Here is a 27,826-nt window from a genome sequence, read left to right as displayed (position 1 = left end):
GGAGTGGCTTTCCAGACAACCAAGGAGGCCCTGGCAGGCCGTGCCCTGTTCCCTCACGTCCTGGTGAAGAATTGTGCTGTTGAGTTCAACTTTGGACAGAAGCAGCCATACTTTCCCCAACCGGAGGGATACACCTACATCCACGATCTCGGCATGGAGGACAAGATCAGAGGCACTAAGGGACCTGCCAGCAAGTCTGAATGCGAGGTAGGGCAGAGCTGAAATTATAAAACAATGTGTGGCTCCTTTTCCTTACAAAGTTAAGTTTGTGATTAACTTGAATAGAGCACACATGCAGTCCAAGAATGAGGTACAGTGCCTATAAAACATATTAACCTCACTTAAACTTTTTCAGTTTGGGTTTTAATTTTTCACATTTATATTTTAGGTCATATAGATTTAATTAGAATTCTTGGACAAATTGATCAACAGAAAATACATTTAAACTGACTTTTTTTATTTATTTTAAAAGGAACTGGTACTATGAAGTAGAATTAACCAGTTTTCTTTGTTCACTTGATTCAGATCTTGATGATGGTTGGCCTGCCTGCCTGTGGAAAGACCACTTGGGCCATGAAGCATGCAGCGACTAACCCTGAGATGAAGTACAACATCCTGGGCACAAATGCCATCATGGACAAGATGAAGGTTGGCTTGGGACCCCCCACCCCCCCAACAAACGGTCAAATAAGACAACGATGGACTATAAAACCATGTGAATATTTGTTCTGCAGGTGATGGGTCTGCGTCGCCAGAAAAACTACTCCGGGCGCTGGGATGTTCTGATCCAGCAGGCCACCCAGTGTTTGAACAGGCTGATTGAGATTGCTGCCCGCAAGAGACGCAACTACATCCTAGATCAGGTACTGCCGTCCCACCCACACTCTGCTCTGATACTCGCCACAGTCAGTCAATGTGCCCTGATGATCACTCTCTCTAATGGACTATTTATTTATCTTTCAGGGGGGCTCTGTGTATTATAGAGTAGAAGAAGCATTGATCACCCTCTTGTCACTTGCTTTTCATGTATTGTAAAAGGAAATGATTAATGGCTCTCATAAGTGACAGAATATTTCATGTTTTCATTCCTCAGTATATTTGCACTTGCTATTTCTTGTCATAATACAGTATTGTTTGTCTTGTGAATTCCAACAATGTACAAGTAAACCATGACTATGTAAAGATGTTGAGAAACAAGTAAGCTCTGACTGGTGAGTAAGAAAAACACCTTCCGTTGCTAATTTTAATAACACAGAGTTGATGGCTTTTTTAAAAGCTATTTTTAAGTGAGATACATGGAACTTTTGAGTGTGTTTTTTAATAAATTGACCCTGAAGGTAAGTAATGACTAACGGTTTTTAGATTTTTAGATCCTTGTGTTCAGCAAATGTGTATAAAGGTAGGTAGGTCTGATGGGCTGGCATTTCTGTGGACACTGTGAGTATGTGCAGGTAGGTTATATTTGTTGTTGTTGTCTTGACTCGGACTAGAGTTCGTATGAAGATCAGGTAAGTCAAGGTAGGTGTTGGGGGGGACCCGTCACAATAGCAAGTTGTTTTTAATGTAGCATTCTCGCGTTGATAAGTGTTAGCTTGGTTATGCTAAAACAAAGTTTTACTTCATAAAAAGAGAATTGTCTGTAAAAAGTAAGAATTATCAGAGGTGTGTGGTTGATTTGTAGATGTTAATAGAAAGTAGTAGATTCTGGCGGTACTATTTCTAGGAATAATTTGGTATCCTCTTTACAGATTGTTACAATGTTGCCATATAAACGTCAGTTGTGACATTACTATATAATCTATGCTAAAATGAATATTGTTGTGTAATGTAGTGTTGAATTTCTGTGGGTCAGTGTAGAAACCACTGGTTACCGTTGAGTGGACAGGGAGATTGTTGTCGATTGCAGTGGTTCCTTTGAATATTGGGCTGATTCAAAAACCCGTTGCTGCTGTTGAGTGGTTTAACTGCTGGTGACAGCTAGTCCTCTATTTGAATAACATGACACGACGTATGACGCTGACTTTATTCTTAACATCTGCTGTGTTGACTTCTGAATCTAACCTGTAAATTAGCCTAATTAAGTGTTTGTTCTTAAGATCCTGTTCTGAATTGCAACCGATGCAAATTTCAAACACACAAGGATTTGTTAAGAAACATCTTGATACCACGTTTTGAGAGACATTTAGATGTACAGTACATGCGTCAGTACATGAATATGAAATGCTTTTACAATATGACGGACCAGAGATAGTGATTTTAAAGTCTGGCTAAGCTTGACAAATGACAGTATTGATAGAACAAGATGTAATCACAAATTATTTTAATGCATAGATTGCATTTTATGCACACACAAAAAAAGAATGTTCCCAGTTGTCATAATGCCCTTGTAATGACTAATACTGGGGTTAGTTTTTGGTATTTTTTACCATGTAACCAATAGAAATCATCTATTATCTCAGTATTTATTGCAAATTACAGTTTATGGCTGCCTAAATTTGCATGTGGTGGCTTTTGCTTTCACACTATATTTTCTTTATTTAATCCTATGCAAAGAATTTGAACCAGTATTCTGGTTCTGAACCTGAATTAATAAACTGAAACAATATTGATTATATCTTAAAAGTAATACAGCAGGGTATCACACATTTTATTATCCTTAAATGCAGTTCTGCAAAGGCATACATACTAGATGTATATTAAGAGGGTGCTCACACCTCCAATTGGTCAGAATCCAGTAATAACACTTGGGAACCTATTTACAAGCAGTACATTGTCACTGCATGAAGACATAATTGAGTAAGCATGATAAATATGAATTTGAATACTGATTGATCTTAAACTTGTATGTCTATGTTAAGTTGCTGAGCGAATACACAGTATAGTCAGTTTGAATATTCGTGGGGTCCCTTTTTGTGTCAATAATTAACATTCATCAGCAGCCACTGGGCACCTGAATGCACAGACTATGAGGTAAGTCTGTGGAGTGACGAGAGGCCATTAGAACTTGAGTAAAAGCGTAGACTGATATCCAAGCCAAACCTCTCTCACTTCATTATTGCAGGGTTCCAGCTTCCTTCCAGTGGAAAGCCATAACAAGTAAACAATAACAAACAAGCTTCTACTTCTTTCTTGTCACCATTGCTAGACAAATGTATATGGATCAGCAAGGAGACGAAAAATGCGTCCTTTTGAAGGTTTTCAACGCAAGGCTATTGTAATTTGTCCCACGGACGAGGATTTTAAAGAACGAACATTAAAGCAAACCAATGAGCAGGGGAAGGATGTGCCCGATCATGCTGTTTTAGAAATGAAAGGTAGGAATGCTGTGGAACAAAACAAATAAAACACCAGATCTACTTTTTACTTTTCTATGTGTTGTCTCTAAAAATCAAACTTGGAAGATGCCCCTTCCCTCCCCCCCCCTTTCCCCCATCATAGCCTTTGGCCAGATATCAGACCTGGACTTTTTTTTTTAAACAGCCAACATGAATTTGATTCTTCCTTATTTTTGCCCTCTATCTGCCACCTGCCATACAGCTTACTTCTAATGCACTGCAAACTGAGACATGGTCCTGGTTGAGGTCATGTAATATAATAGTGCTAGTATTGCACAATTTGCTTCCCTTAAAGTATGTTTCCAAATAGCAAACTTACAAGCAGTCACATGCTGAAGTTGTTGGAAGTTAATTTGTAACAGCATTACATCAGCTGTCCTTGGTTTGCAGTGCTGTTTCCTCTTCTCACCAACCTTCTAGTTGTCCTTTTTGTCCCCCTCCCCACCTCTACTGAACTCCTACCTCTCCTTTGTCAGCTTAAACAAATGTTTCCTCCATGTTCCCCTGGAGCTGATGTTTGTTCCCTTTACCCTGTCATCTGCTTTCATCTATCTGCTCTTAGATTCTCTATGATTTTACCTGCCACTGTATGGTTGTAATTATTTTTCATTTTGTCTTCCGGTGGTGTGGCTGCTCTGGTCCTCACTACAACCCCCTACCCCTCTCTTTCTCTCTCTCTCTCTCTCTCTCTCTCTGCCTCTCCATCCGTCTCTTGCTGGATGGGCTCTCTCTCTCCTCCTGTGGTCATCTCTGTCACTCTCCAAAGCCAACTTTACTGTCCCAGAGGCTTGCGACTTCCTGGAGGCCGTGACGTTCATTGAGCTGCAGCGCGAGGAGGCAGAAAATCTGCTGAAGCAGTACAATGAGGAGGGCCGCAAGGCTGGCCCGCCCCCTGATAAACGCTTTGACAACAGGCAGGGCGGGTTCCGTGGGCGTGGCGGCGGTAGCTTCCAGCGGTACGACAGCCGTGATGGATCCCGTGGTGGTTACCAGAACCGCAGTGCGGATGGAAGCAGTGGGTACAGAGGAGGTGAGCGGAGCAGTCGGTATACCTCACACGTTATATTTATCTTGATCATGAAAAGCTGTAGTATGATCGCTCGCTTAGTTCTGTAATTTGAACGTAATATATATATATGAGAGGCAAAACTAGGGCTAGTATGTCGTTCACAGTCAAGTTATGTATATTGCTGTTGTTACATCATTTTTGTTTATTTAGCAGGCTACAGTCGTGGCGGCTATAGCCAAAACCGCTGGGGCAGCAGCTACCGCGACGGAGGCTCTGATGCACGCGCTGGATATAGCCGCAGCCAGCCGTCTGGAGGAAGCTACAATCGCCCGGCCCCTTACACCAAGGGAGCATACAGCCAGGTAATTAACACGAGCTATCATGTATACAGTTTAAGAAAAACACACATTGAATTGTAAATGATTGAATTCTCCTGCACTTCTTGCTTCACCTCCAGGGCTACAGCCAGAGCTACAATCAAGGCTACAACCAGGGCAGCTACAACCAGAATTACTACGGCAACTACAGTCAGTACCCGGGATACAGCCAGAGCTACAGCCAGACACCTACCACTGCACAGACGTACAACCACCATCAGCAACAGCCACAGCAGCAGCCGCAACAGCCGGCACAACAGCCACAGCAGCAGCAGCAACAGAGCTACAACCAGCAATATCAGCAGGTAGTCAATGACTAACAAAATACTGGGGGGTCGGGGGTGAGGGGGTGGGAGAGTGGGAGACCTGTCAGTGGATGTAGATCTGTGCTAGGCTAGGTTACTAGAACCCCAGTGGGCTTGCCAGTGACACAGCCAAATTCATTTTGGGTGAAAGGCCAGACAGCGATAGTGGCTGTGGTTAGCTTGATTGTAGTTACAGTAGATCTCCGTGGTAACTCAGTTTTACAAAGGTAAAGTTTTCATGGCAGAAAAAAGTCACTCAAAACACCTTTTAAAAAAAGAAAAAAACACTTCCCCTTCCAATTTTCTATCCTGTAAATCTGAGTTAGCCACTGCACAAAGGACTAAACCACAAACTATTTAAAGTGCTCATCTTATGCTTTTTGGCTTTCCCCCTTTCTTTATCGGGTTATATATATACAAAGTGAAAAAGCCCAAAGTCCACCCCAAAGGGACTTACCATCTCCAACAAAAAATATGGTGTTTTCTGAAAGTTAAACCACATAAACCTATTCTGGTACAACCTCTAAATACAATTATGAACCTGGAAAATGAGCATAATATGAGCACTTTAAAGCCAGCTTAAAATCCAGCAGGTGTTTTTAATGTTTTGACACTCACAAGATAGACTTGGGGTGGAGTATTCCTTCTGAAAGTGATCCAAAAATAGAAAAGCGGGGTCCGTTTGTAAAATGTAAACATGTTCTCATTGTTGCACTTGCTTTCTGTTTCTCCCTCCAGTATGCTCAGCAGTGGCAGCAGTACTACCAGAACCAGAACCAGTGGAACCAGTATTACAGCCAGTACGGCAGCTACCCTGGACAGGGCAGCCTAGGCTCATCTTCTGGTTCCCAGTAGCTTCGCTTTGCATTTGTACCTGCATCCACCTGTGTCCTAAACACTCTGACCTCTGCAGCAAATTGGTTTTGTACAGTCTCACATTAAGTCCCCAACCATAACTTTCTCTGTCTGGCTTAACACGGTAGCCTTCATTCCTTACCAATCAATGTGCACAGAAATTGTACACAGTTTGTCCTTTCATTTTTTTTTACTGAATGAAGTCTTACTCTAAGCAGTGACTGTGAGGTGGTAGATGATAGGTATCAAAACATTTAATGAATGTTATCTATTATGCATTTAATGTGGACGTCTGTTGAACTGCAAAGTCCACATTTCCTACAGATTGAAGAGTTAATTGTATATTCCTAGGATGCATAGTGTGAAAACATGACGGGGCAGGAAAATACAGCAAGGCCTGAATAATTTTGCTTGTTTTGAGAAGCTTAACGAAGAACAAAATGCATGCTTTTACCTTCACAACCCTTTCCTCTGTCTTGCTCTTTACTTTTCAGTGTCCGAGTGAGCCACACCAATAGAATTTCAAACATTATGAAACCTTTTTTTATAGGTGTTGATACTGTAGTATTTAAGCGTTAATCCAGTCTTTGATTGAGAAGAATATTTTGCCACTCTTGGGTAGTTGTATGTGCAGTTTTTTTTTTATCCCTTTGTGATTGCTGTTCATTGAGTCCAGTAGTTAAATCTAGTTGTCAAACTCATTTTTTTTCTACCAGAAAATGAAAATCTGATGACCAGTTATCCGAGCTGTCTTCTTGTCTTTATACAATAAATGCAATTGTATACGCCTTGAGATGTTAATCTTTTTTTCTGCCAAACACAACACATACTGCATGATTTATCATTGTTGGTGTATCTTTCTTATTTTCAACAAGATTGACATTGTGGACAAAGGACAAAACAAAGAAGCATTTAGCTAAAAAAAAAACTATGCCAATTCTGTAGCATGCGTTAAGTTCCAGTGCAGTCCCGCTGAACCTTGAATGAACTGTTGGAGATACGTGAAAGTCCAAAATGTTGTCAGGGCAGGAAATAAACGTTTTCCGCTGCTAGTCGCGGTGGTTCATGGAGTAGACTTCACAAGCTCCTTTCACAATTGCCAACCAAACTAGGGTTGGGCGATTTGGACAAAGTTAGTCACAATATACTGTATGTAATAATCCATTTTGTTGTGGTGATAAAAATCCAATATTGCTATTAAAAAAGGACTTCAGTAATGTACCTGTTTGTAACATAAGCTAGGTTGTCTGGCCTAATATAACCAGAGATATTAAAGGAACCTTTTATACGGTATAGCAATTTCTACTGGTTGACAAATTGCCTCGTGTCTTCATATCACCCAACCCAAAGTAAATGGCAATTATGAAAATGGTTTGCCAGCTTACTTTCCAAATTCATGAGCAGAGTTGTCACATAGCTGCCAAAGTTAAAATTGAAAATGTTAGTGTTAATTTCCTACCCTGCATTTGTTATGTGTAAATAGGACCAGGAAACCCTTATGTCTGTTGTCACATAAATGATCTTATGGATTGAGGTTGAAACTTAGCACCAGAAAACCAAGGCACCTGTTCTAAAAAACAAAATGAGGTGTTTATAAATTACAGTAGTACAATCAATGTTTGAAGCCTATACAATTAGCCAAACTAACAAGAATGACAAATAAAATAATAAAAACATGGCATGACCACACTTGAAACATGAGGGAGTCCATAGTTGCTGGCATTCTTATATGAATGGCAAGTAAATCTCATCAGTTCGACACCAGTCGGACACAGCTTTGTAAGAAACGTGGTGGTGCCGGAATGTTTTTGTCCATAAGGGGAGAAATGTTAGAAAATGGAGCGCTCAGTCTGGCTCTCTGCTCTTGTCTTTGTAGAGATGCAGCTCCTCCATTTTCTCCTGCAAGAAGGAGCCGGGCATGGAGCACCCTCGGGTCCTCTGTGGCAGTGTGTTGATCTGTTAATAGGAAAGACAAATTAAGAAAATTGTTCTCAAACTCAGAAACAATAATTTATTGTGGGAAAAAAAAAAACATTTTCATTTTCTAGTGATGAAGCTTATATAAAAAGTTGGTTCGTGAAAAATCTCACGCAAAAAAATGAAATGTTTGACTTCACACTGAAGAGTTCTGCTAAGTTTTATCTGCAGAGAAAATAGTCCTTTTAACAGCTGTTGACAGCGTTGTCTGTGGGTTATCCTGAGACAAAAGGTGTTTCTAAAGAGAAACTTTTCTTTTGAATTTGTCATATTTAATTCTTGAATTCTTTGATCAGCAAAAAATGAAATTCTATTTACCACCTTTGTACTTCAAATTTCAGTAAATAAAAAAAATGTTTGGCGTCGGGGTGAGTTAAAGGTGCACTAGGTAAGACTTATAAAACTAACTTTCTGTCATATTTGCTGAAACTGACCCTATGTTCCAGTAGAACTACATGAAGCAGGTCATTAAAAAAAGAAATCTAGCACCACCTCCTACGATGTTCCAAAAACATGTTTTCAGAAAATGCACTTTCTATAGGTTGGTGGGAGGTTCTAAAAGGTACAATCTACTCCCCAGACGACTCATTCTCTTGGGGGGGGGGGGCGGGGGGGGCCAGAAAAAGCGCGTTTGGGCTTTAGCGGAAAAGGGGAGGGGCTGAGAAGTTGTCGATGTTCACATTTTTTTGTCTAAGTCCTGGATCTTCACAATCCTACCTACAGCACCTTTAACAGAAGCTATTTTAAACTTTGTCACAACTTCTGCTATGAAAATCCTTTGAAATATGCTATAATCATGCAATGATTCTACACATAGTGGCTTGAAATGATTGTAAAAAAAAATGTCTGCTACTTTGTAAATGTAAGTACACCAGTGGAATTTAAACAGATTTTACAAGGGAGATTACAGTAAGGTGAGTAATTTAAAGTAGTACGTTTAAACTCCAGGCAGCCAGTATTGGTGTTTGACTCATCATGTATTAGCTCCTGTAGGAGGACCTGAAAGGGAATCACAGCTGGAACTCTTACTGTGGAGCTTCTCTACCTTTGGAATGACCCCACATGGAGTCACTCTAAAAACTAAGATACAAAAAAAACAGAAAAGATTGAGAAACTCTGTCCTGCACTCACGTGCTGTCTCACCTTCCTCTCTGGGGATGTATGTACAAGAGAGTTGCGGTGGTTTCCACTCTTGTCCTTTTTCTCAGGCGTCCACACCCCCGGGTCTGTCTGAGTGGAGCGGTCCGACAGCGTCGAATCACCGGTGTTATTTTTCCAAGGAGAGGTGCCTTGGTTGTTTTCTGTCTCGTTACTTTGGGGGAAAACGAAGGCCTCCTCCTCTGAACCTGACAGGGAACAGTGAGCCATTAGTGTATTGGGTATGAGGTCATTTAACAGGAAGGGAATGTTCTGGCGTTGTGTTCGGCATATGATAGAGAAAGGTCGTACTCCAGTTATTGCCCTTGGTTCTTGAGTCGGGGGCCGGGGTGCACGGGCAGGACCCAGTTGTGTTTTTGTGTTTCTTCAAGCACTCTATTCCCACCAGATCTCTACAGTGTCTGTGACAGTTTATTCCACAGTCTGAGAGACAGAAAAAAAAAAATGTTAAGAGAAGCACCGCTACCTAAAGGATCAGTTCAGTCAAACTACAGAAGGTCTGTCGATTCAAAGCTTTGAGGACCACAACGTAAATGTATTTCACATGGCAGGGTGGCAGCAAAACTCTCAGAGAAAGAGATCTCAAAAACTGGACCAAAATACGAGGGAGCTGACCCTTAAAGTGCTCATATTATGCTTTTTTGGCTTTTCCCCTTTCCTTTATTGTGTTATTTATCTTTTTTGTGCACGTTATAGGTTTACAAAGTGAAAAAGCCCAAAGTCCACCCCAAAGGGACTTACCATACCTTACCTAGCTGCTAGCGTGGCACTCCCTCATACTCTGCTTCTGACTGGCTAGTAGTCCTTACCTAGCTGCTGCGCATGTGCGACTCCCAACAAAGATGGAACAGAAGTGTGATGCCTCACTATGTAGCTAAAACAGAGCGCTCAACACACAGGGTGAAAAGAGGAGCTGCAGCAATGTGCAGTACAACAAAAATATGGTGTTTTTTGAAACTTAAACCACGTAAACCTATTCTAATATAACCTCTAAATGCAATTAGGAACCTGAAAATGAGCATAATATGAGCACTTTAACTTATTATATGGGGCTCTGACGAAGGCAGTGGCGATTTTAGACCCTTTTTAGGGAGGCTCAAACAGGTTTAATATCCTGTGTTGCTGTGTCCAACGCTATGCACCTGTAACCCAGGAAAGGAAAGTTGTATTTATTTATGTATTTATTGTATACACCTCATTATCATTTTATGTGATTCTGGTAGTCCATAAAGGGACTTTTTGTTTCATACGTTCAATATTCAGCATTCATCCTCTGTTATAATAATAAATGGGGGCACTGTATCCATGTCACATTCTCATTAGAGGCTGAGCCCCCCTAAAGGTCTGAACCCCAAATGGCCCCTGGATAAAGGTGATTACTCTTTTATTTTTAAAGATTTTTTGGGGGGCATTTATTTCCACAGGACAGATGAAGACATGAAAGGGAATGACATGCAGCAAAGGGTTGCAGAGCAGAGTCGAACCCGCGGCCGTTGCATCCAAGAGCAAACCTCTCTTCACATGCGCCTGCTCTACCAACTGAGCTAACCCGGCCACCGAAGGTGATCACTCTTTAATGAAGCATAAAAAGGCATGGATCGTGATCTTACCTTTACAGTGGTAGCCCTGTTTGATGACTCCCCACAGCTACAAGAGGACAAACATGACACATGTGATATTGCTGTTTGATTGGATATTTATATACATAAAAAGAATAGATACAACGGATACTCACAAAGCCTCTGCAAGTCTCACAAAAAGTCGGCCGTTTATATGTGGTTTCATGGAAGTTATGTGCCTTGAAGTTGTAGCCCAGCTTGGCACATACAGACATTCCCCTCATGAAGTAAGTGGTGATTTCTTCACGGCTGATTTGTCCCTCCCTGGGCACAAAATTTCCCAAAGTGCAACAACAAAAGTGAGTAAGTGAGTTGAGTTTTTTTTTTTCATAAACCATTTACCCCGTGTCGTTTCGTGTTTTCTCAGTTTCTGCGGCCACGTCACGGTAAGAGGCCTTTCCCGTGCGTGTTGCAGCTTCCTCACCTGTCAGTTTCGTGAGTGCAGAAGGAGAAGGGGAAGTTGGCTGCTATTTTCTCAAAGTCCTCCAGTGAAATGTAACCATCCTGGCTCTGGTCGTAATTTTTCATGATGGACTGCAGGGGGCAACAGAACAATCAGACGTTCAGTTGCACTTGTCAAGGAGCAGTTGGTTAGTTCTGCTTTAGCCTGCCATGTAATAAGGAAGTGAAAGACAGAAGGCTGTTGCAGTGTCACATACTCACATCCACCATCTGCTTGACGTGCTTAGATATGGTGTTAGGGTCGAGCCTGGGGGTGACCCCTGACCCCCACTCTGCCAGTACGGGCGGTTTAACCGGAGCGACAGGCTGTGGAGCGACAGATGCGGCGATGAGACATAAAGGACTGTACATGTTAGAAACAAGAAGAATACAAAAAAAAAAAAATACACCCACCACATAACACGCTTCCCTAACGTACAGCGCTTTGATGTGGCTGATTTTGATGTATTCGGCACCGAGCCTGTGCTTTTGTTTTGAAGATGTTACACCCACAGAGAGCACACACATGTCCCTCCTCTTGTGAAAAGAGGTTGAAACCAGTGTGAGTCTGATGGTGTTAAGATAGAGCTCAACTTCAAAAAGTGGAGGATGCAGCTCTACTGACCTGGATCTTTGTGTTCTTGGGTTCCTTGGTGTATGAAAGTTCATAGATCTCATCCTCAGTGTAGTATAAATCCAGAGAGAGCTGAAGCATTGAAAGAACATGATTTTAAGATTTTTTTTTTTTGGGGACTTTTTTTTTTTTAAATTTTTTTATATCAGAATCATTTCTTTTTGGAATCTTGGGTTCGTGTCTGGTACCGTGAGCAGATGCAGAAGGTCTTTGTTGGCCTCGAAGGGCGGCGTGCAGGTGTGAATGGCCACCAGGTCGTTGATGTTGCTGTACAGGTGCTGCAGCTTGCTCAGGTTGATCTTGTCCTCGTCGATGTAGTTGGGCAGGGCCTCGTTCAGGGAGATCAGATCCTTCAGGTGGACGCCCAGGATGGGCACCTTGAAGCCGCTGCACTCGTTGTAAACCCGCCGGTAGTTGATGTAGTTGCTACGCGAGGAGAGCAGCTCGGTCATCTCACTCAGGGCCTGAGAGAGGAGAAAGATCAAGTCGGTGGGTTTAGACTTCAGTATAGCCTTAAAAAAAAAAAAAAACATTAAATAAGATTAGATAAGATCAAACTTTATTGTCTGTTCACATAGAACATTTTCGTGTATCGTCTGTTCCAACAGTCAACAGATAACATTAAAAAACACAAGTCTGTTGTGACACATCAGTATAGTCACCCAACGTCTACCACACCTTTCCGTCACCCACACCCACACACACACACCCACACCCACACCCACACACACACACACACACACACACACACACACACACACACACACACACACACACACACACACACACACACACACACATAAACCCCAGCACAACCACACACACACCCACACCTACACCCACATACCTACACACACCCACCCACACACACGCGCACACACACACACACGCGCGCACACACACACACACACACACACACACACACACACACACACACACACACACACACACACACACACACACACACACAAACACACGCACACAATAGCTCTCATCTCAGAAGTTGTGACTCTGTTAAAACTTGGACCCTACATCAAGAAAAGGACTCATATTTTTCTGTGGAAGTGGAAGAGGCCACTGGAACTTTTTGGAGTGGACTATAATCTGGACATGAATAGACAGATAATATGATGGACAACTGCCACATGTCTGACCTGAAACTAATGGCCATTGGGTTGACTAATGCATTCTACTTATTGCTGTCACCATTACTACGGGCTACTGTACAAGTATTTTTGTCTTGCTATTAATGTCACATTTCTCTTCACTAGATGGACCAGTCCAGTAGCACTACTGCTTTTTTTTCATTGTGTATTGTTTGGACATTTGTCCTTTTAATTTGTAATGAACATAGTTTAAAATAAAAAAAAGAAAGAAAAGGAAACATTAAATACATATTAAACCTTTGTGTTCTTGTGTCGATCAGGCAACTTGTTCTCCCGGGTTAACCCTTTTTAGATGCTTTTTTTCAGGGGTTTTACATTTTTTTTTGTAGGTTTCTGTTGCTTTTTGCTGCGTTTTTTTCCCCCACTATCACCGGACTCACCACTAACATCATCTTATTACCACTAGTTTTACACTTGGTCAATAAACCTAATTTATGTGAAATTATACCTCATTTTGAGTAAAAAAAAACAAAGCTGAAATTATGATTTATTTTAAGAAATAGTTACGATTGAGTGGATAATCACAGACTGTCAAGGTTTTGTCAGGATACTGTTTAGAAACCATTTCATTGGTTTTTCAAATGCTACAAAATGTAATAAAATACCCCAAATTCTATGAAAGTAGTGATCTGATCCTTCATTTTACTTGCAGAGAGCGTCGGATGGAAATTAGCTTGAAAGAAACCCATATTTCGGATTTGTAGAAACTTTGAAAACGGGTCAAATTGACCCGAGGACAATAGGAGGGTTAAGTGATGATGAAATATAAAAGAAACTTCAATATAAAATTTCGTCAGCACGTAAAAGTAGTGGCAGGTGAAAAGGGGAAAGAAAATCACCATGACATGAAAATCCTGAAGCTAAAAAAAAAGTTCAAGAAGAATGATGATTCACGAAAGAAAAGTTTCCTCTTTATCACTCAGTGGTAATGTAGTCATCAACAGACTCATGGGCATGTGTAATCTTTGAAATACCTTAGTGATGTCAGGAGTCAGCAGGTTGGAGGTGTCTTTGAGGCGGGAGATTGAGCTGTGACAGAGGCCTCCAGTCACTGCCATTAGAGTGTTAAAGTTTTGCAGAGCTCGAAGTTTCTGTGAAGGAAAGAGCAGAGAGGACAGCATCAAGTCTTTGACCCCAAAACCCCAAAACCCAAAGAGTTCTTGGCAGCCAAACATACGGAAGAGGATTTTTTTTCTCTCAGAATTCTGACTTTTTATGTTATTTTTTTAAATCTCAGAATTCTGAGGATAAAGTCAGAATTCTGACTTTAAACTCAGAATTCTGAGAATAAAGTCAGAATTCTGTCTCTTTTTTTAAATAAAAAAAATTAAGTAAGAAATATTAATATATATTAAGCAATGTCAGTATTCTGAGAAATAAATCAGAATTTTTTTTTTAATTTTCAGAATTCTGAGAATAAAGTCAGAATTCTGTCTCTTTTTTAAAATAAAAACAATTAGACTTAAAAAAAAGTCAGTATTCTGAGAAATAAATCAGAATTCTGACTTTAATCTCAGAATTCTGACTTTTTTATTTTTAATCTCAGAATTATGAGAATAAAGTCAGAATTCTGTCTCTTTTTTTAAATAAAAAAAATTAGACTTAAGAAATGTCAGTATTCTGAGAAATAAATCAGAATTCTGACTTTTATCTCAGAATTCTGAGAATAAAGTCAGAATTCTGTCTCTTTTTTTAAATAAAAAAAATTAGACTTAAGAAATGTCAGTATTCTGAGAAATAAAGTCAGAATTCTGTCTCTTTTTTTAAATTATTTTTAATCTCAGAATTCTGAGAATAAAGTCAGAATTCTGTCTCTTAAATAAAAAAAAATAGACTTAAAAAAAAAGACTTTAATCTCAGAATTCTGACTTTAAACTCAGAACTCAAATACATTTTTCATATGTGGCCCTAATCCTCTTCCGTACAAACAACACTCCCTCTGAGTTTTTGTTGTGATGTTCGATCCCTCAGCCAGTATTACCTGAGCCACATGAATGAACTTAGTGAAGACCTGGGCTCTCTGCTGGGCCGTGTGTCTGCTGAGGATCATCAGCTGGACCCACTGGGAGACTCCGTTACACATCATGACCGACCGCTCCAGAGCAGGGTTGTCCCTCACCGAGCCTCGCACCACATAGCTGCGGTAGTCCAGGAACTGGCCGATCAGATAGCAGTGGTCAGGCAGGAAACACCTTCTGCACTAAGTTTATCACTGATTTCACTCAGGTGTTTAAGCAGGGTAGAAATCTGTCACCAAATGATCGCAAGAGCAGATCATATTTTGTGCTCATAACGGCTTTTCTACTGAAAACAATTGTCCAACATCTGGAAGGAGCATCTTCATTCATAACAAAAGGTACTATTTTCTATGAGATCTCCAGTTGTGAGCAAAATTGAAATTTTGAATGTCGAGCACTTCATTTTCTGCATTCTGGTGAATTTTTCGGCAACAATTTGTGCCTTTTCAGCATCAATTTATGGTGCAAATGTCTTTACTTATGTGAAGGAAATTATAATAGGCTTTTGGGGTCAGTTTCGGTTATTGGGGGGCTTGTAACCCCTCCATCCAACCTGTAAATTACAGCTATACATTTGTGTCTAGATCTCATGTAAAAACTAGAAAAAGAATTTCCTGCAGAAAATGCGTGTGAATGCTGAATAGCTAAATTGCTAAAGCTAAACTGGATTAACAGCTTAAAAAGAAGGTGAAGGTGAAGTATTGAGGATAGTTGGAAAAGTATGAATGGTTTTAATTAACATGAATTTCATTAAAAAGTTGAATAACACCACTAATGAATAAAAGATGTGGACTATTTAAAGGTTTTTTGAAAAGCTGACGCTAAACTGAATTGTTGGCTTCAAAAGTTCAACGATGCCAAACGATGTAGAACATTGTGAGGTCTGAATTTATTTTCTGACTGAAATTATGAATAAGTATGGAGGACTTACAAAGGCTGTGAGAAACACTCATGAAAATGCAGAAATATGAAACAAATTGTTTGAAAAGTCTCAAATGCATTGCACTGCACTTCTGAAAAACTGCAGCTGAACTGCATTACCTTAATAAGCTAAGAGCTGAAATACATTGTTAGAAAAGCTGGATGCTAAACTGTAATACTGTCAAAAGGGGAAGTTCAAATAAATTAACTAAAAAGGCTGAAAGTATAAATACTAATACTAGTCATTATCAGCCATAACCATTGCAGAGAACAAACAAGCATGACTCTAAAGAGCTGAGAGGTGAATATATTGCCTGAAATATATATATATATATATATATATATATATATATATATATATATATATATATATATATATATATATATATATATATATATATATATATGACCGTTACACATCATGACCGACTGCTCCAGAGCAAATAGCACTATAGTGTTATTTGTGATTTTATCCATATATATGTGTGTGTGTGTGTGTGTGTGTGTGTGTGTGTGATGTTAATGTTCATATAACTGTCTGTAGTTGCAATTTGACGGTCTGGCAAAAATGCTGCGTCAGGCTTACTAATCAGTGACCATGTTTGTAAACACAGCAGAGATCCCTTTGATCTCTGTAATCAGCTAACGCCCGTATCACCTGAGGCAAATCATTAAAAAACTATAAATCATATAGCTTACCTGAGCACATTAGCTGAAAGTAGACAAGAATAGCTACGTTTTAATGTATTAATGGTGTATGACAAGTAAAAAAAGTAATTTTTGGGGGATTTTTCACAATCTGGCAACTCAAAAGTTGTTCTTCCAAATGTTTTATTACTGATACCAAATATATTTAAAAAAGACTTTGTCCATGGAAGGTGTTTTCATTAAACTCTCCCCAGCAGGGGATCAATTATAATAATAATAATAATAGATAAATAATTATAATGCATTTTATTTATACAGCACCTTTTGGCAACACTCAAAGCCGCTGTACAGAGTTTTTAAAAGGATACACATACTACGGAAATTCATACACTAAAATACACAAAAGGTGAGTTTTGACTTGTGATTTGAACATGGAGAGATTATATATTATATATTTTATGACATTTGAAGTGGTATTTGGTCATTTTGGTCAGGTAAACGTGTAATTTAATTTTCAAGGTATGCACTTTCACCTATTGTGTTTTGGGGAGCAGCATCATATCTGCAAGTCATGGCAACATGACTGGGCCTCATTAAGCAAAGTAAGAGCAGCAATTAGTGAGAAGTTGCTCTCGCTGAACTTACTGAAACGTTACAGAAGTTCTTGAACTCCAGGTAGCTGAGGTGCTCGGCCATCTCATCTGGCTCCATGTGGTCGAAGATCAGAGACACCTTCCTCTTCTTCACAGAGGGCGAGGGTGCCTGGAATATGTTCCCATGAGGGCCTCTGGGAAAAGAAAGCCAAGCAACAGGACAAAAATAGATGGTTTTTTTTCTCTCCTTTTTTATTGTTGTTGAGAGAAACCCCTATTTTCTATTTATAGAAAAAACTTGCTTGAGTTGTGGCCAAATACGCAAACCACAATTCCCCCCCCCCCAGGGCATTGAATCAACTCAAAACATGGCTCACAAGCAGGAGGTGTCAAGGAGCTGCGAGTGCGTCTTCTCTCCGCCTGACCGCACCAGGGCCCACAGGTCCCCCATGGTCTGCTCCAGAAGGGGGTCTGCCTCGAACACCGCCGGGAACTGGCTGATCCACTGCCTTTCCACGAAGCAGGACAACAAGAAAATATGATTACATCCCGCAAATAGAGCAGGAAAACCAGTTCTGTCACAGTCTGTCATACAACACGCTCACTCACTCACCTGATAAGGTGGCAGATCTGTGCCCGCTTCAGTCCCCTCTTGTCCAAGGGGCAATCCTTATAAGTGAGAGAACGAGTCAAGGAACACACTGTAGCAGACAGGGCACAACATTACACCAAAACTCAGCAGGGATATAGATAATTCAAATCTGCTTTGCCGACAAGGAGTGCGAAACAAAGCTATGCCTGTTTCCTGATCTGATTAATGAACGTGGACATGTGATTGGGAGCAGTGCACCGGTGGGACCAGAGTGCTGCACTGAGTGACAGTGGAGGATATAGGGTGAGAAGTTTCTGGGCGAACATCTGAGATGGCACGACCCAACTGTGCATCATCAGGGTCATGTGGACCAGCTGGGACCCTCTGGGGCTGGAAAGCTTCCCCTCTGAATCTGCAACCAAAAAAAACCCAGCAGCACAGGATTAGTGTGGTTACAAGCAAACAACAACAACAACAACAAAAGCTGTGGGCCGCACGGTGGCTCAGTGGTCAAGCAGCTCAGTCCAATTCATTTCAGTTCATTTCAGTTCAGTTCATTTCAGTTCAGTTCATTTCAGTTCAGTTTATTTCAGTCAGTCAGTCAGTCAGTCAGTTCTATTTTAGTGGGTTCTTAGATTTTCATATTGGTTTTCTCCAGGTGCTTTGTTTCTTTTTCAGTCACACCCCAGAGACATGCAGCTCAAGTGGATTGGAGATCTTTTTTTAAATTTCCTGTAGGTGTGAGTGTCTGTCTGTGTTAACCTTGCGATGAAATGACAACCTGCCCCGGGTGTTTTCCTGCCTTTCGCCTACTGTATGAGATACATCCAACTGTGACCTAAAGTAGAAATAAGCAAATAAAGAAAAAAAGGTCTAGACAAATGTGTCTAATTTACTTGATATACAACGTACCTTTTTCATCATACATTATATCATAATGGGACATAAAGAGTGCAATCCAGGGGTAAATAATGTCTCTCACTGGGTTGTTTAAGGTTGTTGGCAAAAGGGAGATGAGATGGACTGGCATGTGGGTGTGGGTATCACTACTTGTTGACAGTTTTTATTATTATACTTTTATTTTTATTTTTTTATTTTTACCTTTGATTAAAAATGTTCCATAGATTGTCCAGATTAACCAGGCCATTATTTTTGGATACGCATGTTCCATTCACCTCCATTTCTGTAGCAGCAAGACTCTCACCAGTACATATATCATAGCCTCTGCAAAAATAAACATAAACTATCTGTGTGCTAGGGTGCTAGTTTCCACAAGGAGTATCCAGACGTTTTTGTTGTTGTTGTGTGATTTAGATAAACTACCCAATGATGAGAGTGAGATCAATGAAAGAGAGGCAGAGAGGAGAGAGATTTGTATAGTTTAACATTGCATGGGAATAGCTAGTTGGCCTCTGCAGCCCAACAGAACAAAGCTTGATTGTATGAGACTGCCCTTTGTCTCCCTCCCTCCCTCCCTCCCTGTCAGTCTCTCTCACCCTGGATTCCCCCCCTCACTCTCCCTCATCCTGCATTTATATAACCTGGTTGTGATAAAGAGTAAAGACACATGACAAACTTTGGGAACACACGCAAACACGTGGGGACAGAGACTGACCGAAGCTGTTTAGGCAGCGCTGTATGAGCTCATCCAGGCTGGCAGCGCTGGCACTGGGAGCAGAGCTGGGGCTCTGCAGGGCCCGGGCGATGTCCTGAGGACTGGGACATGTATTCCTCCTGCGCTGGACCAGCTTCCTGCTCTCTCCATTGGGCTTTCTGAGAGAGAGAGAGAGAGAGAGAGAGAGAGAGAGAGAGAGAGAGAGAGAGAGAGAGAGAGAGAGAGTCAAACACAGACAGGGGGTATAAGTAGCCTAGAAAAAAGTAGAGCAGAGTGTGGTGAGGTAGTGCAGGTCAGCATCTGAGGAAATGCATCTCCCCACATCTGATAAGCTGTTCTGCAGCGCTGCAGCTGCCTGAACCCTCACGCACTGGCAGAACAACTGCAAACAACTGCATAGCGTTCTGTGTTTGTCAAATGATCATTATTTGTCAAATGGCTCACAGACTTGGACTCGTACTGACATTTTTGATCCGGTTTTTAAGTGTCACAGGTTTCAGGAGAAGGTAGAATTGGTCCTGCTACAGACAGGTGTACTGTTGTTTTTACTTGTCCTGTGCTTTTTTTTTTTAAAAGCTTTTTCATTGAAGGGTTTTGATGTACATTTGTTTGGTCACAAATGCTACCACCCGTCCTCTTTGGAACATAGAGCCCATACCTTTACGTTAGTTAATAGGGTGTACTGTATATATAATTACAATGACTACTGTAACCCCTTGCATGAGTTTTTAAAACCTATCAACACAGCTGTGTTAATGAAGCTATATATAAAAGTACAATACTGTGTCAAATTTGAGGTTGGCACTTGAGGTTGGCACTACACATCATCACCAATACTGGTTTGCAAACCTTTGTAATTCTTCACCCTTTTCTCAGAATAACATGTTATTTTCAGCACCAGTATGTATTCACAAAAGAGCAGCAACGTTTGCGGTAGCTGAAAGTACCTGAAATGTTATGTACTGTATTGAGGATTAGGGAGATAAACGTCTGCTGCACAAAGCAAATGTATGACGGTTGCTGTTAACAACCTTAAAGGGATTGTTGAAATAGGGCTTATCACGTCTCCCCTAGCTGTAGATAGGTGGGCCAACGCATTTTTTGTGCATGCATTGTTTTGGTCCGGTGCAACACCGGCAGCGCCGCCGCTAGTTAGCTTAGCATAGTGAATGGAATCCTATGTTGCCGGTTAGCATGTTGTGAGTAAAACTGAGCCAACAAAAGACAAATAAAACAACCTAATTACTTGCACTGAGACAGAAAAATGCGTTGGCCCACCTATCTACAGCCAGGGTAGACCGTGATAAGCCCTATTTCAACAAACGGTGGCGTATTCCTTTAACCGGTGACAATAAAATCTACATCAGTTTACTGTGTGTGTATGTATGTACATTTGTAAGGCCCTGTCCAGACAAAACAAATTTCCACAGTGGACAATAAAGACCATCTATCTATCTATCTATCTATCTATCTATCTATCTATCTATCTATCTATCTATCTATCTATCTATCTATCTATCTATCTATCTATCTATCTATCTATCTATCTATCTATCTACAAATGTACGAATGCTGTATACATTCAGTGTTGTCACCCTGTGTAACTGAGAAATGAAACAATTCTGCCACACTAAATTATTTATTTTCCTGGCTTTTTCTTCTTGTGAAATACAGAATAGTTTATAGGTTTATAAAACCACCTCTCTGAGAAAGAAGGAAAGATGGCTCCTCCCAGCTCACGACACACAGTATATACAACCTGTGAGAAGGGGTTGTAAGCGGACATTTCTTTCACCATCAAGTCCAAACAATGGGATCCACTGATATGTAGGACAACGTTGATGCAAATGGTGTTTTCCTTTGGCTTTCAATGACAGGCCACACCTTCGGCTATATCCTACTGGATTGAAAGAAACTTTCAACCAATGTCGATCAGGGAGCAGCACTTCTTTTCTGGAGTGTTAACATGGAGTTACTGTTTGATGGCTTTTCAAATGCCCTTAAAAAAATGAGACGTGTTTGTTTCATGATGCGATTAATGCTTCCTCTTCAGATCAGGGGCTCAGTTTAGCAATGTCTGACTGTATTTCACAACAATCAGTAACTGACCCGTTTCATATTTTTCACATTCAAACTGGTATCTTTGTTTGAGTTTTGAGGTTTGAGGTTTGAGGTTTGAGAATTGAGCGAAAAACGTTTGTTCCACGACCCTTCTGCACATTTGGAATGAAACCAATGTTCAAATAAAGCCTGATCATTGTGTGTGCCTCCTTTAAAAACTGTGGTAAAATGTTCAATGTTGAGCTTTTTTTTTTTTTCTCATGTATTTGAAGAAATAGTGTGTATCATGTAACGCAGTGAAACTGTCGGTCTATATACTGCAGCTAATGTCATGACATTACCAGGAAACACTCAGAGTTCAGAGAACTACTGACAAGTTCCCTGAATGACCAGACTTGCATCCCCTTACCTTAACCTGTGTTTGTGTTTGGCTCATTTCCCCAGCCAACTCACACATATAATACATAACTTAACATACACATGCATCCACACTCACCTTAGTCACACTTAATTGTTTGCTTTATGTACAACACATGTATGGACACTCATGGATGCACAATTTCATACAGGCGTACGGGTTGACATTGACCGATCTATTTATACCACAAGCTGCTCTCCTGCCTGTACGTGCTGTTTCACCCAGTATGTGGCAGTTATCACACCACACATCCCCCACCTTAGCCATGCCTGGATTCAGAAACCCTGATGGGGTCTCTGAATCCTGCTGGTCCAGCTACAGGCGGCTGGTTTGGGCAACAAAACCCCACCTCTCCTCTTTCCTCTTCCTCTTCTTCGCCTCACTTCACCTGCTGGCTATTCAAAACACTAACACTTAACAGCACTGCACGTACCACTGTGAGCTATTTTACGGAACGGATAGGTAAGCCTCACAACAAATGGAGGAGCCTGGGTTCATTTGATCTACACCTCAACCCCCTGTTATACTTCTACAACATTGTAAATGTTTTGTGATGTCCTGGCTTTGAAAGATTGAAAGCATCTCTTTATCCTTGGACCCTTGGGTTGTCATTTTCTGCCCCGATTGTAAAGCCCTCTATGGGGAATGTTTAATTTGTGCTTTTTGGGGCTATGTAAATAATATTAACTTCACGGTAACACTTTATAATAACTACACACTATGAAGCATTAGTTAAGTATCAGTAAATAGTCGAGGCATAAACCTCCAAGTATACGTGCACCTGCTCTACCCACTGATCTAACCCGGCCACTTAATTCATCATTTATAAAGCATTGCTCCTACATTATTACACATTAGTGTGGTATTCATAAACACAGTTATAATTGTTTTATTCTTTATTAAATGGCTCATCTATAATGTGTTTAATGATTGTATTGTCATACTTTATAAATGATGGTGGATTCATCATTTCTAAATAAGGTTCAACATAAATTACAACCCAGTTATTTAGGAGTTGTCAATGGTTCACAAGCTCATTAAGAAAGTTGAAGTAAATGATATTCAGATGTACATTTATGCATGTATTTACACATATGATTTCGACATGCACTAAAGGTCAGTAAGTGTGTTAATATATGTTGTATAAACACTTATAAATACTGTTGTTCATGATTAATTCAGGTAGTTAGAAAGCATTTACTAGTGATTCATCAAGTATTTTGTGTGAACTCATTTAAAGTGAAAACTATCTCTGACTCACAAAGCATTTAGAAATGAGGTTGAAAAGCACTTTGCAAATGATCCAACTCGTGAATAACTCATTTGTAATTGATGTAATACTTAATTTAAAAATGGTGAATCCATCATTCATAAAGTATGAAAGTACATTAATTATAGATGAGGTTATTAATCAACAATAAAACATGTATAACTGTGTCTATGAAGTACATACTAATGTTTAATAATGTAGGAACAATGTTTTATAAATGAGGAATTAGGCATTAACTGACACTTAACTAATGCTTCATAGTGTGTAGTTATTACAAAGTGTTACCAACCTCACTTGACTCCTCTGTTAGTTAAGAGAATTAGCCAACCAGTAAACAATGTCAAAAAGGCTTAATAAGATGCTTACAGTAAAGCGTGTTGTTTTCCTAAGCTCCCTAAAGAGGTTTTCATCTGACAAAAGTGCCCCAACATTTAGCTGATTCTTAGCGATTTCTAATTTTGATTCAATATTTATCTTTACATCATTCATCATACTCAGCTCGAAAAAAGCCGATGCCTTGTACATTAGGCCACTGGGCCACACTGAGCTGCCTCAAATTGACATTTCTATTCAATATATGACTGTAGGTCTTCGACTAAGGATACATTGATTAAAGATATCAACAAATTGTGACAATGCTTATCATATTACCCAGAGCTCCAGGTGTTGGTTTGTGTGACCCCAAAGTATTTAGTGTTTTACAATGATAAAAAAAAAGTGTATGCTCTGCATTTTTGATCGAAGAATTTTCACATTTTAATTTCTTTATTTTTCCAACTGTCAAATGTATTCACTGTATATAATGTAAACATAAATGTACGTATATATGTCTACAATATACCCATGTGTGTCTTATATTTATATTTAGTATTTGCAAACTAATGAAAAAAATATACATTAAATAAACAACTTTAAATGACTCATTCATTATCAGATACGATTGGAAGTCAACTGCAGTTGTCTTCCAATCGATGGCTTTCTTATCTCAGTGCCCTTTACAACTTGTCATCTCTCTCTTTGACTCAGAGTGAATCCAGCCCTGTCTGTCAAAGCAGTCGCAGATTTGAGCACGCACGCTCGCTACTACAAAGACAAGTGCTGATGGGGAAATGTTATTGATGTCATGACGTCTGTCAGGGATTTTCCCCCAGAGTGCTGAGCAGGTAACGCACAGCACAGCAGCCAGTGGTATCTTTTCTGTGTAATGAGCCTAGCCGACAGAAAACTGTTGGTAAATAGAGTCAGTGTGTGGTGGACTCCAATGCAAATCTCAACACAGATGAAAAGGTGAATGCAAATGCCTAAACAGTAACTCCTGTTTAGGTATTTGCATTCGCCTTTTCCTAAGAGACATAATAATTGCCCCTCTATATTTAACAGTGCATCCATGGAAACACATGACTGCTTTGTGGTGAAAAAGAAAATCCTTGTGTGACAATGAGGAAAACACCCTAAGTAGTCTCCGTGGTCTGAGTCCATCATATCACTGATTTGGTTTTTAGGAAGACCTTCCACCTCCTTTTCCTCACTGACGACTCCTTTGCCCACTTTTTCCTCTTCCTTCATCCTTGCTCTATTCAATCCTTTCAGGAAACAGTTTCCCCTTTTTTTCCTTTGGAAATCCCTCTCTCACTCCCTTTCCCATCCGTGTCAAGACTCCTGGCTACAGATCCATTTACCCCCCCCTCCTCTTTCTCCCTCTCTGGCTCTCACACTGGCGGGGGGATATGCAAATTCCTCTCTTTCTTTCCTTAATTGATTAATTGAAGCCAGGGCCCTTTGAAGGCCTTGTTTGTGAGCTGCTCTTTTTTTCTCTCTCTCTCTCTCTCTCTCTCTCTCTCTCCTCTCACAATCTGCGTTCTTGTTCCCTCTGCATCTTCTGCACTGAGCCGTTCATCCATTTGGTGCAACAATAAGGCCACTGTACCAACCATTGTACTAAGCATCAGAAAAATTATAGTTAATATTCATAAAGTATATACTGTGTGCGACTGCAGCCATGAATTTGTTAGCCAATGAAATCACACCTGTGCAACTACACACCTTCAGGACCAATTCATACTTTCTCTCTCATTTACATTTACAAACTCTCTCTCTCTCTCACACACACACACAATTACATGAGCTACATCTTTTTATAATCATTTGATTCTATTCATATTATTTAGCTTGCCATCTTCATCTTTATATATATAAATTAATAATTTTTTTTCCTTTTACAAATATTTACAAGTGTCATTATACAAAATGTATTTTTTATTTTTCTTGTATTCTCTTTTTCTTTACAGTTTTTAATAAAAACAATTGAATATCTTGGCCTTGTGTGTACAGTAATTCTAACCACAATCTAACACACTTCTCTTTACTGAGTTTACTTTTTACAAACTGTTCAGACAGTTCTCCTTACCGACATGCAGCTCAGCACAACAGTTCACCTAACATCCAAAATGAACTGATGCAACCAAAACACCAAACCCAACTCCCAACAGGAACACATTGTCACTCATCACACCATGACCTAAACTAACAGGTAACAATACAATATGTATCACTACAATATGTATCACTATTGTCTTTGAAGTATCTTTTATTATTTATATAACATAACACAAGATTCCATTACAACTAAAGGAAGACTGACTGTTAAAACTACCTCACATGCCACAGAAAGGAATCAGAAATGCCGCAACATTCCATGCCATTTTTGCATGTGCACAAAATGAAACTAAAAAGTAATTCCAGCAAAGCAATACAAAACTATACCTATTCACTATAGCCTACATACTTGTATATGACAGCTACAGATCTTGAAATGCCTGTCTTTTGCATTTGGCCACACGCTCTCATCCACATCACACCTTATGTCCTCTCTTGCAATACACTTTTTTTTATCATGTGTGATCCATCACTGGCAATCTTCTACAGATATATGCCCAGACATCCAGCATGCATTGCTTCCAATGGGGACATCTGATTATGTGGCTGGTGTTCATAAACCTTCCACCAACATGAGGAAAATAATTCCTCTATGGGGTTGAGGAATGGAGAATAAGGCGGAAGGATGATGAGCTGTAAGCCACTCTGTTCCGGGGAGAGGATGGTAAAACGCCACATCATCCACAAAATATAACAAAAATATTCTGGATTCTGTCCCACTTGCTGCCTTTCCTTAACTCAAGTCTTAAGAGGTCACCAAGAAATGAAAATAAGTGCTCAGTGTTGTAGGTCCCAATTAGTGGTTTACATAAGGAGTTTTTACTTTTTTTTTCTTTTGACGTATAGATGTAGCAGAATATAGCATACTGTCCTTTTGGGTTTAAATGTAAATGTAACTGTTTTTATAATAGTATGTAAAACTATGCAAAATGGAGTATTAATACACATAGGTTTGATTGAGTTTGAGTAAGATAATGGATTTTGAAAGATGCGATCATTGAACGCATTTTGTGATCCACAGTTTAGTCCACATTGATGTCTGTTGTGCCGACTGTGTGAAGAGTTTTGAAAAAGTGAACACTGTATTGAGAAATGGGGGAAGCACAATAATGTGGCCACTCTATCAGTCCACCTTAAAATTCAGGTAGCTAAATTACACGTAACACACATCTGACTACCTTAACAATCGACACCCAACCCTTTCATTCCAGGCAATCTGATAAGAGCTGTGTGGTCACAACTACGACAGTAGAAAAAGTACCACTGAAAACACAGGCTACTAAACGTGTAGTTTCTTATCAGTATCTAAGATTGAATGCAAAAAACATCACTAACTGAACCAAAAAAAAAAGCAGAACACATTTACATGGAAAGGTAAGCAGGCAGCACTTAACAGGCACGCACAACTGTTGATTGTCAGAGCTCACTTGTGTGCAGTATACACAAATCATTTGAGATGTTGAAATTCTTCTCTGATATGCAGGTCAAACACATTAGCTGTGACCATGTGTAAGAGTGTATGTGTGATATGTGTGTCATGCGAGCTTTCTTTCAACACAAAGCTTCTCTTTCTCCACTGCACAGTGTAGTTTCAAATAAGTTACAGAAAACACACACACACACACACACACACACACACCAAACGAAAAAAATAAAACTAAATGCCCTCATTTCTCTTTGAATTGTCAAGAGCCTTTGCACAAACCACACTGCATCTCATAACCTCAAGGTTCACACATCTCTGCTGCACACAAAACACTTGCTGCTGACACATACTCAGACTACACTTGCTAAGAAACAGAGTTGAAAGTGGGTCTGAGTGCACCAGACTCTCACATTTGGTTCACTCTCTTCTTTTCTTTTTTAATTACCTCTTGGTCTTGTTCATTGCACAGCTCTTCTCCTCAGCGGCACTCCTCCTCCACTGGTGATCCGCACAGGCATCTGAGCGTGTCCCTACAGCTCCATGGTTGACCCTGCTCCTCCTCCTCCTCTTTCTCCTCTGTGTCCTCTGTGTGTTTATGTGCCCAGGACAGCAAGAGCGGGCACAGGACGAAAGAGCTGCTGGGGCTGAGGGCTGCTCACCTACCAGTCATCGACTAGACTAAACTCCACACCTAAACCCTGCTTATCAAACCACTCTGTGTGTCAGTCAACCTTCCTCTCTCTCCCTCGCTCTGCTATCTGAAGATATCGATCAACCACAAATCAGCGACAAAACAAACTTTGTGCTCTCTTCGTCTGCAACAAAGCAGACATGCTAAGAGAAAAAGCCTCAAACGAGCTACAAAACAGAGTGCAAGAGCCAACAAAAGTCATTCACTTGTCCCTTCAACATAAACAAGTCAGCATCTTAAATGGAGGAACTGGCTCTGACA

The 27,826-nt window shown here is 40.2% G+C and overlaps 2 protein-coding genes across 9 annotated transcripts in view; one reads left to right on the top strand and one right to left on the bottom strand.

Annotated features, from left to right (window-relative positions):
• The window catches only part of LOC120547856 (heterogeneous nuclear ribonucleoprotein U-like protein 1), a 14,530-nt gene extending 7,861 nt beyond the window's left edge, over window positions 1-6,669 (top strand). The window contains exons 9-16 of one of the 3 annotated variants that reach the window (XM_039783605.1): window positions 1-207; window positions 526-648; window positions 735-863; window positions 3,146-3,314; window positions 4,102-4,365; window positions 4,558-4,706; window positions 4,802-5,026; window positions 5,765-6,669. The exon at window positions 1-207 is cut by the window's left edge and continues 57 nt beyond it. In XM_039783605.1, coding sequence (XP_039639539.1) covers window positions 1-207; window positions 526-648; window positions 735-863; window positions 3,146-3,314; window positions 4,102-4,365; window positions 4,558-4,706; window positions 4,802-5,026; window positions 5,765-5,881 — 1,383 coding nt within the window. In that variant the 3' untranslated portion in view covers window positions 5,882-6,669. Of the gene's footprint in view, window positions 208-525; window positions 649-734; window positions 864-3,145; window positions 3,315-4,101; window positions 4,366-4,554; window positions 4,707-4,801; window positions 5,027-5,764 lie in introns of all 3 variants that reach the window. The other 2 variants (XM_039783596.1, XM_039783585.1) reach the window with 2 other exon arrangements.
• rasgrp4 (RAS guanyl releasing protein 4) lies at window positions 6,516-27,826 on the bottom strand. Of its 6 annotated transcripts, none has more exons than XM_039783616.1 (18): window positions 27,320-27,826; window positions 19,264-19,421; window positions 17,949-18,060; window positions 17,670-17,732; window positions 17,434-17,565; window positions 17,109-17,250; window positions 14,858-15,031; window positions 13,851-13,967; window positions 11,899-12,174; window positions 11,702-11,782; window positions 11,491-11,613; window positions 11,299-11,403; window positions 11,060-11,169; window positions 10,752-10,899; window positions 10,627-10,663; window positions 9,308-9,439; window positions 8,990-9,204; window positions 6,516-7,837 (listed from the first exon to the last, which is right to left on the bottom strand). In XM_039783616.1, exons 1-18 carry the CDS (start codon window positions 27,334-27,336, stop codon window positions 7,727-7,729), a joined length of 2,253 nt encoding a protein of 750 aa, XP_039639550.1. In that variant the 5' UTR covers window positions 27,337-27,826; the 3' UTR covers window positions 6,516-7,726. The 6 variants fall into 6 exon arrangements, with proteins under 6 accessions (XP_039639550.1, XP_039639561.1, XP_039639591.1 ...); XM_039783627.1 differs by having other exon boundaries at window positions 9,002-9,204; window positions 27,320-27,825; XM_039783657.1 differs by lacking the exon at window positions 27,320-27,826 and adding an exon at window positions 18,411-18,486 and having other exon boundaries at window positions 19,264-19,380.

Source organism: Perca fluviatilis, chromosome 2, assembly GCF_010015445.1.
Source record: "Perca fluviatilis chromosome 2, GENO_Pfluv_1.0, whole genome shotgun sequence".
In the NCBI taxonomy this organism is placed as follows: domain Eukaryota; kingdom Metazoa; phylum Chordata; class Actinopteri; order Perciformes; family Percidae; genus Perca; species Perca fluviatilis.
This window is presented reverse-complemented; position numbering and strand designations above follow the sequence as displayed.

Excerpts from the sequence above, each read along its gene's own strand:
- rasgrp4 (XM_039783616.1), bottom strand. Across the intron at positions 15,032-17,108 it reads AGAACTTCTGTAACGTTTCA|TTCCTGGACTACCGCAGCTA; the intron begins GTAAGTTCAGCG and ends CTGATCGGCCAG. Across the intron at positions 12,175-13,850 it reads TGACTCCTGACATCACTAAG|GCCCTGAGTGAGATGACCGA; the intron begins GTATTTCAAAGA and ends CTCCTCTCTCAG.